Below are 10903 nucleotides of genomic sequence, written 5' to 3' on the forward strand. Positions count from 1 at the left end.
CGGCGGGCAGTTTTGAACGGGGAAGAAATGAGTGATAAACAGTGAATTTGCATGGGAAAGGTGTGTGTGTCTGACATGGACAGAAAAGCCGCAACCGAGCGTTGTGTAAGAATCCAATGCAACTCTCCCCGCCCTCGGCAGTCCTGTACGTGTTCATCAGTGCCAATTGGGACAAGATGAAGGCCTGACAAAGCAGGCAAACAGTTCCTCTACCCCCTGTCGTTCGGTGTGAGCCGACATGGGTTCATGCGTTCCACCCGGCGTAGTCGGCAACTGCACGACGCCTCTTGTATCATGCTGCTTGCGCGGTACAGGAGGAGGGGGCTTGCAGGATGCAGCAGTCTTTTTTACCATGCGTAACCCTGAAAACGTCTTGCGGGAAGAGAGAGGAATTCTCCATCCGGGCGTGGGTCGCTTCCATCGGCCGCTCGCAGAACCTTCCACTCAATGGCTGGCGCAGAAACGCTTGGCATGGAGATTGGTTGGATGGGTTTATCAGCCATGTCATTGCTATTGGACCTTGGGTGTCATGACATCACTGGACCCGGTGTTTGGGGTGGTTGCTTGCTTGCTTTCTTGCTGCTCTCAGGCTCAAACGGCCCGCGTCAGGGAATACAAATAGTTCTTTTTGCTCCTGGCGATCGATCAGTCTCTTTTTTCCCCTCCATTCTACCCCTCTGTCGATCTCACATCTCTTTTCGAAAAGTCAATTCACTCAACATCAATCACAATGGTCCAGCAAATCCCCCAAGCCTCCCGTCTCACTGACCTCTTCAGCCTCAAGGGCAAGGTCGTCGTCGTCACCGGCGCGTCCGGACCCCGCGGCATGGGCATTGAGGCTGCCCGCGGCTGTGCCGAGATGGGCGCCGACGTCGCCATCACCTACTCTTCCCGCAAGGAGGGCGCCGAGAAGAACGTCCAGGAGCTCGTCTCTGACTACGGCGTCAAGGCTCAGGCTTACCACCTCAACACCACAAACTACGACGACGTCGAGAAGTTTGTGAACCAGGTTGTTGCCGACTTTGGCAAGATTGACGCTTTCATCGCCAAGTGAGTCCATTTTCCACCCGTGTCTCACCCATCGCTAACAGTTACAGCGCCGGTGCTACCGCCGATGCCGGTGTCATTGACAGCTCCGCCGCCGACTGGGACCACGTTATCCAGGTCGACCTCAACGGCACCGCCTACTGCGCCAAGGCCGTCGGCGCCCGCTTCAGAGAGCAGGGCCACGGCTCTTTCGTCATCACTGCCTCCATGTCTGGCCACATCGCCAACTTCCCCCAGGAGCAGACCTCATACAACGTGGCCAAGGCCGGCTGCATCCACATGGCCAAGTCCCTCGCCAACGAGTGGCGCGACTTTGCCCGTGTCAACAGCATCTCTCCCGGCTACATCGACACCGGTCTATCCGACTTTATCGATGCGAAGACTCAGGAGCTGTGGAGGAGTATGATCCCCATGGGCCGCAACGGAGATGCCAAGGAGCTTAAGGGCGCCTACGTCTACCTTGTCAGCGACGCCAGCACTTATACCACTGGTGCTGATATCGTCATTGACGGAGGTTACACCTGCCGGTAGATGTGTGTTGGTTCAAAAAGGTGTCGGTACCCAAGTTTGGCGCATTTGATTAAAGGCCCGGCGCAAGTCTATAGCAGATTTTAATGACATGAACCTTGATGATTCTACTCGATGCGCGTCTTTTGATTGTTTCTTGTGTGACGTGAGTCTCGGGTTATCAAGGACCGAGCATCCTACCTCGGGCCGAAGCACCGCCAACATCATGCGATCCGATCATCTATGATGACAAAGTCGCCTTGCAGATTGAGACCGGGAGGAATTATGGCTAAATACCAGTCATTTCTAGTTTTCGGTTTTCAATAATCGAATGTTGAACTTGCATATGAGCAACATTGTCGTATCCTGGAAAGAGTAAACTTCCGGGGAAGCGAAAAAAATCAATACGACGTCATACATGCGTCCTGCGCTGATAGGTGCGCATCTCAACCCACTATGCGGTCGAATGAACGGAATAGGGGGTACAAGGCATCGATGGTGTCTTAGATAATGAGCAGTTTGGCTTCTTAAGAGATCGTATCCAGGGTGTTGTATTCCGTATACCGGATTTCAAGCCTGAGTCCGGCCCTTCGCTAAGGAGCAAGCATAGGACAACTCGGATGAAACGAACAATATTCAAAGCATCGGCTCTTTTAATCTCCGGGCATGGTTTCATTAAGCTGCCATCTATCTGCTATGGTTCAGGCGGGGAAGTTGGTTCTCCTTGGTTCTCCGTCTGTTTGCTCTCTCCCCAAGAACCTCATCCATCACTGAAAAGCACCCTTTCAACGCAGTTATAACGGCGTCTTCGACCCTGTGCAAGATTCCAGGGTGGAGAGGGTTGTCCATGTCATTGTTCAATTCCCTCTTGGCTAGGGCCGGCAGGTGGTTCATAAGGAGGGTTCGATAATAGCTGTGAAGGTTGAGCGGCTCAAAATCTAGAACAAGGTAAGTTTGTGTTGGCACTCTGAGGTATGATGTTGAAAATTAGGTAGGTATTGCATACAAGGACTTGGAATCACTTTGGCGTCTGGAAAGATGATTTTGTAAGTCGCATTCCATCTCCATTCATTCTCAAAATATCTTCCATACATATCTTGATCTCTCAGTTGCTGCTCTTGTTGGACGTCAATCTTGGTTGTAACCGGTTTCTTCTCACACGGGTTATCTGCCCGTTGATGGCCATGTAATGCAGTCTCAGTCGAAAACTCGTCGTAGCATCGATGGCATTGAAGCTTTGAATACACGTGTCTGCGGAAGATATGGTCACTGGAAGAAATTGAAAATCAGTACCTTCGCATGATGCTTGTCAACTTGATTGCTTAGACTTACTTGACTAGGTGAGCGCTTGTCAATCCAGGGGCTACGCATTCTAGAGACTCTTGGGGCTCTTTCGGGTAGCGTTTGTAGAAGGGACAGGCAAACTTTTTGGCATCTGGCTCTTCCTTCCGCGCCCGCGTCCGAGTCTTTGATTTGTCACCATCCTGATCAGAGTCGTCGAAATCGTCCCATGTGATGTCGACCCTCTTCTTCTGTTTGTTTCCTGCTCTCGGCGGATGTGATACACCGCTGTCGATACTGCCATATGAAGATGCTACAGAGGGCGGTCGGGAACCGGGAGAGGGTGGATTGAAAACGTCGGGGTCGGCCTGATCGGGGATGCCGCTTGGTTCTCTCCTTACCCCCTCTATGCACTCTCGCAGCTGTGGATCGCCAGGATTCATTAGTCCTGGTACTGCTTCAGGAAATTCTGCGCCTAGGACTTGGTCTGTTTGATTCTCCGTAACTCGTTGTCGAATGCGAAAGCTCGTGAAGAACGAGAGCGGGGTTCATGCCCAACGTAAACAGTTGGGCGACCTGCATGAGGCTGAATTTCAAGCTGGCGAAAGCCCCGCAGGCTGCCTTGAGCTGCCTTTACCCATCACCTCTTACCTCTACAGCCTCAACCCCCCTTGCGATCAGATCGGCATGGCCAAGATACCTAAGCTCGAGGACTACACCATTATAATTTTTTCTCCACTGGTAATCGAGCAGAAGGCGGTATTTCTTATGCTAGATGAGGTTCACGATGGAATCCCAGAACGTTCTGCCGGTCAGACTGTGCTCTACACCCTTGGTAAAATCGCCTCATATAATGTGGCTATTGCCGGATATCCTGCTGGAGAAGTTGGAATAGGTGTGTCGGGAAGCATGGTCTCAGAAGCCTTCAGGGACTTTCCCAATCTTGAAGCAGGCGTTCTAGTCGGCATCGCAGCAGGCATCCCGTCCCCAACTCGGGACATTCGTCTCGGAGACGTTGCGGTTGCTGTCCCTAATAGCGACAACCCAGGGATTATTGGCTATGACCTTGTCAAAGTTGAAGAAGACCATATTCGACTCAAACAGTGGCAAAACTCGACACATCCCCTTCTGCGGTCTGCCATCGCCAGCATCCAAGTCCATGAAAGCCGCCCTGAGTTCAGCTTCACCCGCCACTTGGATGTCTTATCGAGAGCAACGGACTTCAAGAGACCGGGTCCTGCTTTACCCAGGAGCGAGTCCTTGACTTCAAATGAGCGCGATGAGCCAATTGCACATTACGGCACCATCCTCTCTGGGAATGGGGTAATGAAATCCAAGAAAAAGAGAGACGAGTTGAGAGATAAATATGGCGGAATTGCTATTGAGATGGAAGCTGCTGGAATAACAACTAGACTGCCAGTGGCTGTGGTTCGAGGCATCAGTGATTTCGGCGACTCCGAAAAGAACGATGACTGGCATCGCTACGCTGCTATAACTGCGGCAGCATACGCCAAAGAAATGTTGATTAGGCTTGGCCCAAGGAAGGCGACTGGATCCGGTACGTTGAAAGTTTGCATAGATATAAGTTGTTGGATGCTATTGACGTCGGAACTTGACTCGCGCACGTATGAACAAGCTGACGAAATGATGCAGAGTCGCGGTCTCTCATCTCTCCAGATATTGACTCCAGCTTGAGACTCTCTCTGCCAGAGAAATGCTCATTTGTGGGCCGAGAGACTGAGCTCTCAAAGTTGGAAGAATGGGTCGGTTTCTGCCCAAAGAAGACGCCACAGAGGTCCATGGTCACTCTCTGGGGCTTTGCTGGCGTTGGAAAGTCACAGCTGGTGTCCGAATTTGTAAAACAGCAGCGGGAAAAGTACCCGGACTATGACATTTTCTGGATCGCGGCGGCGACTAAGGAGGCCTTTGAGCAGAGTATCCTCAGCGTTCTGAAGCTGGCCAACAACTCGGAGGCGACAATTCCGGAAGGCGGTGCGAGCTACGACGAACGCCGTTCCGTGCTCATAAATTCGTTCTTCACCGAGTTGAAAAACACGATGCGTGCCCGATGGCTGCTTGTTATCGACGGGATACCTGGTGATCCATCTCTGCAACAGCATATTCGGAGCTATCTGGATGGATTGCCTTGGGGATCTATTATCCTCACAACACGAAGCACAGAGGTGGCGAGCTGGTATCATGGAAGTATGGAAATCAGAGGGCTGCCTGAGGTAGATGCAGTTAAACTTCTTGACCTGGATATTGAAGAGAGGTTTAGATCAGGGGAGAATGGTATGGGCTACTTTTCCCTTCAACTGGTTCAGCTTATAGTAAAAGGACTGACAAAGCATATAGATTTACTTGAGATGGTGAGGATGTTGAACTGCCACCCTCTCTCGCTGCGCCTGGCAACGTCTGTCATATCCTGCTATCATCTCAGCGTGAGACAATACGTCGACAAATGGAGAACACGGCAACTCTATGATGAGTACCCTGCCAACATGGCACTTTTCCGGTCCTTTGAACTTAGCTTCAAGGAGCTCGAGAAGGCCAACCCGGTAGCAGCAGAACTCCTGATGCTGTTTGGATATCTCGATCACACGGACTTGTGGGCCGATCTTTGCTTAAACGCCACTGATGACGACCTTCCAGCGTGGCTTCGTGAGATAGGATCGTCTAAGTCCTTTCATGGCTGTTATGCTAGTATGCGCAACTTGTCCCTTGTTGAGGCTAAGTTACATGGGAGGAAGCAAGACCAAGCCTACGAAATCCATCCTGCAATCCACGAATTTGCGAGGTGGAAGGCAAGGGAGAACGAGGAAGAATATGTGAGAACTGCGATATCCTTGGTCGCTGCCAAAGTTCCGCGATCTACAGACAGGGACTTTCTAGAGATCGTGAAACGATTGGAGCCTCACGCCGACCAATGCAAGATTCACATGGAGCAAGGCAGGGCCGGATCCAGCTTGGACTTGCTGGAGCTTGAACGATTCGGGAACCTGTTCCGCCATCTCGGACGTTACGATGAAGCGTCTCGGTTCTATAAGAGGATTCTAAATGTTCTAAACAGGGAAGATGACCCTGATGAATTCACTCTGGAAATGATAGCCGGGATCGAAAACAATCTTGGCTTGATCCATCACGCACGGCGACAGTACGACCTCGCCCTTCAAGCTTATGGCCAGTCGTATCGAAGACGCCTGCAAATTGTGCCCAGAGATGACGACTCTCTTATGACGACCCAGTACAACAAAGGGAGAGTTTTTATGATGCTTGGGATGTTGGACGAGGCTCTGCAGACCCTGCTGGAGGCCGCCGCACACTTTTCTCAACCAATATCCCCGGGTGCTTTGGACAACCACGGCTTTGAGAGTAGCAACGGAGCCACGGCACAAATATACTTTCGAATCTTGAATGATGTCGGCGAGATATACCTTCGGAAAAACGATGTGGAGCAGGCGGAGCAGAACTTCAGAACGGCATTCGACGGGCACAAGAAGTATTTCCACGAGATGCATCCTACAACCTTTGCAGTCCGGCTAAACATGGGAAGAGTTTGTGTCGAGCGGTCTCGGTTTGCAACTGCAAACAAGATATTCGAGTACATCATCGCGACATATACAGAGTGGTGGGGAAGGCGACATTCCGAGACGATGCGAGCGGTTGTTGAGCTTGCTGAGTCACATATGCGACACGCTGAGCAGAAGCGTCTGATGGGCGATGGGGGAGACTGGGAGTTGAATATGGCAGCAGACCTTTGGGCCGAAATCCTGACCTTTCATCACGATGTTTCCGGGCCAAGTTCAGATGCTGCGAGTTTTGCGAGGTCGGGGTTGCAACAGGTGCAGTTGCTCCGTTCTGTCACCCCTGAGGATCCATATAGCATGTATTTTTCATAGAGATCTCGAGATCATTAACAAAAGCGAGGCGTTATTTATGTAAGGTATTTCAGGTTTTAGCATCTTCATGAGACATTTACAAGCTTTCAAGTCAACTACAGGTATACAGGGTTTCCCCTCGAATGGTTCAATACTGACTCTAGAACAGATGGTGGAGTCTGGATGGTTACTTAACGTGCGACAAGATGTAGCTGTAAAATCAAGGGAATTCTCCACGCAGTCATACGGGTACAGGTGCTTAGAAGTAGTCAAGGAATCTGTACGTAAGAAGGGCATGTGCCATTCAGATCTTACTAAGTCAATCCCACTCCCCACATGGTTGTTGCTTGGCTTCACCCATGTGGCCCCCTTGTCAAACGATGAATTTCTAAGCAACTGCTGCTGCTGACGGCTTCCCTTCGTTTCTTTGTATCTACCAACAACACGACTAAATCTTCCCTTTGCTTAACAATGCTTCAACTTCTCGACTCGGCAGCAGACGCCATTGGCGGTACACCGCTGGTGCGGCTCGTTCGTATCACCTCATCTTTGGGCCTCGACGGAACTATTCTTGCCAAGCTTGATTATCTCAACCCCGGCGGCTCAAAAAAGGATCGTGTCGCACTCGGAATCATGGAGGAAGCCGAGAGGCTAGGCACACTCAAGCCTGGCCAGCCAGTAGTTGAGCTTACGAGCGGCAACACAGGCACCGGGCTCTCGATTGTGTGCGCCATCAAAGGCCATCCATTCATTGCCGTCATGTCACGCGGAAACTCGATCGAGCGTGCGCGCATGATGTCGGCCCTGGGCGCGGAGGTTGTTCTTGTTGATCAGATGCCTGGATCAGTACCCGGGCAAGTTTCTGGTCCTGATCTGGCACTTGTCGAACAAAAGGCCAAGGAGATCGAAATTGAACGTGGTGCCTTTCGTGCTGATCAGTTTACACGAGATGGAAACTGGATGGCACATCGCGATGGAACAGGAGCTGAGATCTGGCAGCAGACCGACGGCAATATCGATGGATTTGTCGACTTTGTTGGCTCTGGAGGCACATATGCCGGCGTGACGAAGAAGCTCAAATCCTTGAAACTATCCGTCAAGTGCTTCATTGTCGAGCCGGTTGGCGCTGCCGTACTAGCCAAGGAACAAGTCACGCAACTAGAGCATCCTATCCAAGGCGGCGGTTACGTGATGCCCGATCTAGTCTACCTGAAAGACGTGCCCGTTGATGGCTACGTTCAAGTAACGGGCGACCAAGCCAGGGAAGGGGCCCGTCTCTTGGCGAGAAAGGAGGGTATTTTTGGTGGCTTCTCGAGCGGTGCCAATATCAGTGCTGCTATCGAGCTGCTGAAGGGCGGGATGGCGGGGAAGACGATTGCCATCATGATTTGTGATTCAGGTCTCAAGTACCTCTCAACTGACCTCTGGCTAGAGTCTTGAGGTGGGCTCACTTGGTTTATATCGGTAGTATAAGAACTAGACTATAACTACATTATTACATAATTGAGCGGACCGAACAACTTGAATTTGGCCCATACTATGCTTGCTTACTGAACAACACAGAAGGAGCAAGAGTTTCGATTCTGCCGAACTAAGGGGGTCATTTCAGTCAAGTGCTAGTCTCCAGTTGGGAGATAAAATGTGACTTCTAGACAAGGCAAACCTCTTCTTCCTCTCCGTCCATAGGAAAGGGAATTCGAGGGACTCCTAGTCCATCCACGATATCCGAAAACACAAACACCCCAATGCGTTCCCACGAGTCTTGACCGTTTGCACTCTTCCCTGCTGGGACCACGACTAACCCTGCACACTGCCAAGAAGTAGCTGTTTCGTCTCCAGATGGAACATAGGTGTCGTATCGATGATCTATCTTGTCTTTCAGAACCCATGCTTCAAACGCTGTCAGAATCATGCACGCCCCGTTAGGGACTGCAGAGCCAGGTACCAAAGACACGTCGTCGTTGACGTATTTCATGGGATTCTTCGGCTCAAGATACTTTTCCCCACCACGCACATATTTTCCATGGGGGAGAAGCCGAAGAACTGGCCCATCCCATGCCAGAGCGCCCGGTATCTTCCTTGTCTTGAGTGTGATGCTCATGTTTTCCAAGTCGTGTAACAAAGCCTCGGGGTTAAAGGCGAGTTTGGGATGGTTGAAAGAGAGAACCCGGGCTTTGTAAATAGTATGAAATGAGCGGTTGTATATCTCGGTGCGGATACGGAAGTCGACCGTGTCGCTGTCCGTAGACGCTGACTGTAGGCGAGGAGGTACCGAAAACCACGACCACGACGGGGCCTGCTTTCTCATCTCATTCCTTCTGTTGTAGAAGTCCCCCAGAGGAGACGGAGGATGAAACACCCATAGAAGATCAAGCTCAGCGAACTCTTTCCAGATGCCTGCCAAGTACGTAAACCTGGTCTGCGACTGAACAGCCTTGACGATGCCTGCAAAAGCAATGACTCGGTCCTTTTCAAAGGTCAGATTCGCCAGCCGATACTCTTCCACTAAGAGACTCCACTGCCCCTTGAAACTCTCGTCGTGCTCTCGACCTTGCGAACTGCCCAGGATACCGGCAAACACAGAGTGAAATCGGCTTTTGGAGCGAGGAGAGTCCATCAAACGACCCGAGAACTCGTCCTCGAGCCCTTCACAGCACTCCCATAGCAGTCTATCCTGCCCGTAGTAGATATTTCGAGAGCAGAGCAGCCGCTCTTGAAAGACCCAAGCCCTGCTTAGAAGAGGCCAGATATGCTTGTAGGTGGTAGGAGACCAGAACTTGTTGACGAAACCTGGAGCACTCTGGATGATCAGAGGGGTCGAGTCTGAACAGCTGCTGTCGCTACCTGATTTCAGATGCTCCATGGGTAGTTCGCATGGAACTATTATTCTAGGATCTCGGAGATGGTTGTGGCTTGCGCTATCAGATGGCGGGTACACATATGAAATGTTAAGAGAAGTTCGACCGTATACAGCAGCCATCTTCAAAGCCTCTTTCTTCCAATCCTCGTCCGAATCTTGAATGATGCAGAGTGAGTCAATCCAGATATATCGAAAGCCAAGAGCCTTTGCGATACGGATTGCTTCAAGATATTTGGTCGGTAACAGAGACGAAGGGATATCAGACTCAAAATCATGAAGTCGAGCCTGGGTCAGCTGAAGACATGTGTCGGGATCAGGACCCCACATGTGGCTCAGCGTCGTGTATTGCAGATGAGGCAGACTCTTGACGTTGCATTCTAGTTTGATCTTGTCTCCTTGGAGGTCCAAAAGACGGGATGGTAACTGGCTGCCTTGCGTGACCATATTGGGATACGCGGTGCACTTTGTGTGGTTCTCTGAGCATTCCAAATACCATGACTTGATCTGGGCCAGTTTCATATCATTCTTGGAGGATACAGGCTCGTTTCCGTGTCGAAAAGTGGCCGAGTTTAGTCGTCGATCTGGACTTGGGTTAGCAACCCCAGGCTTTCCACTCTTCAAGTAGCGTGCTCACTCGAAGATGGATAGATGTACAACTCATACATCTTATTGCCGATATCAGTAGAGTTACTCTTGCTAGCATAAACCTTGGATATTGTCAAGACGACCACCCCGAGTTCCGTTCTATAACTTGTCAGTCATCCCGGACTCAAGCAGAGGGCAAACACGTACATGAAAGGTGGGACCAGATCATTCCACCACTTCTGAAGACCCGAGGTCTGATACTCTAGCGCATATTCTATTTCAAAGTCCCTTGCTTCCAGGCACACAGTGATGTCTGGCTCTTTGATCATACCCTTGTCTGGGTCGAAGCGGTGACCCCCTCCATGAGTCCATAGCAAGGCACAGAGATGGCAGCTGCTAAGATATCCATCCTTCAGGTCCTTCACTGAGCATAGCTTGAATGTCTCTTTGGTGTGGAGCCGTAGCTGCTCTCCACGGGACAAGCGCCGGAAGAGGGATGACTCTCTTTGGAACCTTGAGCAGGCAGCGCAGAGCTGGTGGAGGGTGATGACTGTGTCTTCGGAGACTTGTCGCTCGTAGATGGGGCTCCATTTCACCGAGCTCATCTTGTAGATTAGAGGCTTGGCCGTCGTGTAGTGTCACATGTAGGATTACTCGATGAGTTGACAAAGAGAGCGTATTTTGCGCTGTCAGTGAGATTTCAAGTGGGGCTTTGCATAGCCTCGTCTCTGATGGGGATCACACC

The 10903-nt window shown here is 51.0% G+C and overlaps 5 protein-coding genes across 5 annotated transcripts; 3 read left to right on the top strand and 2 right to left on the bottom strand.

Moving 5' to 3' along the window:
* Positions 1-681: 681 nt before the first annotated feature.
* On the top strand, positions 682-1685 carry NECHADRAFT_63861 (uncharacterized protein). Its single transcript, XM_003041615.1, has 2 exons — positions 682-1050; positions 1098-1685. The coding sequence occupies exons 1-2, from the start codon at positions 731-733 to the stop codon at positions 1576-1578; spliced, it is 801 nt and encodes a 266-aa protein (XP_003041661.1). The 5' UTR covers positions 682-730; the 3' UTR covers positions 1579-1685.
* A 556-nt stretch (positions 1686-2241) lies between these two features.
* NECHADRAFT_85352 (uncharacterized protein) lies at positions 2242-3278 on the bottom strand (the record flags this gene model as incomplete). The annotated part of the gene is made up of 3 exons (XM_003041677.1): positions 2242-2492; positions 2561-2823; positions 2887-3278. The coding sequence occupies 3 exons, from the start codon at positions 3276-3278 to the stop codon at positions 2242-2244; spliced, it is 906 nt and encodes a 301-aa protein (XP_003041723.1).
* Positions 3279-3522: 244 nt separating this feature from the next.
* NECHADRAFT_49698 (uncharacterized protein) lies at positions 3523-4530 on the top strand (the record flags this gene model as incomplete). Its single annotated transcript, XM_003041616.1, has 1 exon — positions 3523-4530. The coding sequence occupies one exon, from the start codon at positions 3523-3525 to the stop codon at positions 4528-4530; it is 1008 nt and encodes a 335-aa protein (XP_003041662.1).
* A 2654-nt stretch (positions 4531-7184) lies between these two features.
* NECHADRAFT_49739 (uncharacterized protein) lies at positions 7185-8153 on the top strand (the record flags this gene model as incomplete). The annotated part of the gene is made up of 1 exon (XM_003041617.1): positions 7185-8153. One exon carries the CDS (start codon positions 7185-7187, stop codon positions 8151-8153), a length of 969 nt encoding a protein of 322 aa, XP_003041663.1.
* A 1429-nt stretch (positions 8154-9582) lies between these two features.
* On the bottom strand, positions 9583-10092 carry NECHADRAFT_49637 (uncharacterized protein; the record flags this gene model as incomplete). The annotated part of the gene is made up of 1 exon (XM_003041678.1): positions 9583-10092. A coding segment is annotated over one exon (510 nt), but the record flags the coding sequence as incomplete, so codon positions are not given.
* Between the last annotated feature and the right edge of the window lie 811 nt (positions 10093-10903).

Source organism: Fusarium vanettenii, assembly GCF_000151355.1.
Source record: "Fusarium vanettenii 77-13-4 chromosome 10 genomic scaffold NECHAsca_43_chr10_1_0, whole genome shotgun sequence".
Classification (NCBI taxonomy): Eukaryota; Fungi; Ascomycota; class Sordariomycetes; order Hypocreales; family Nectriaceae; genus Fusarium; species Fusarium vanettenii.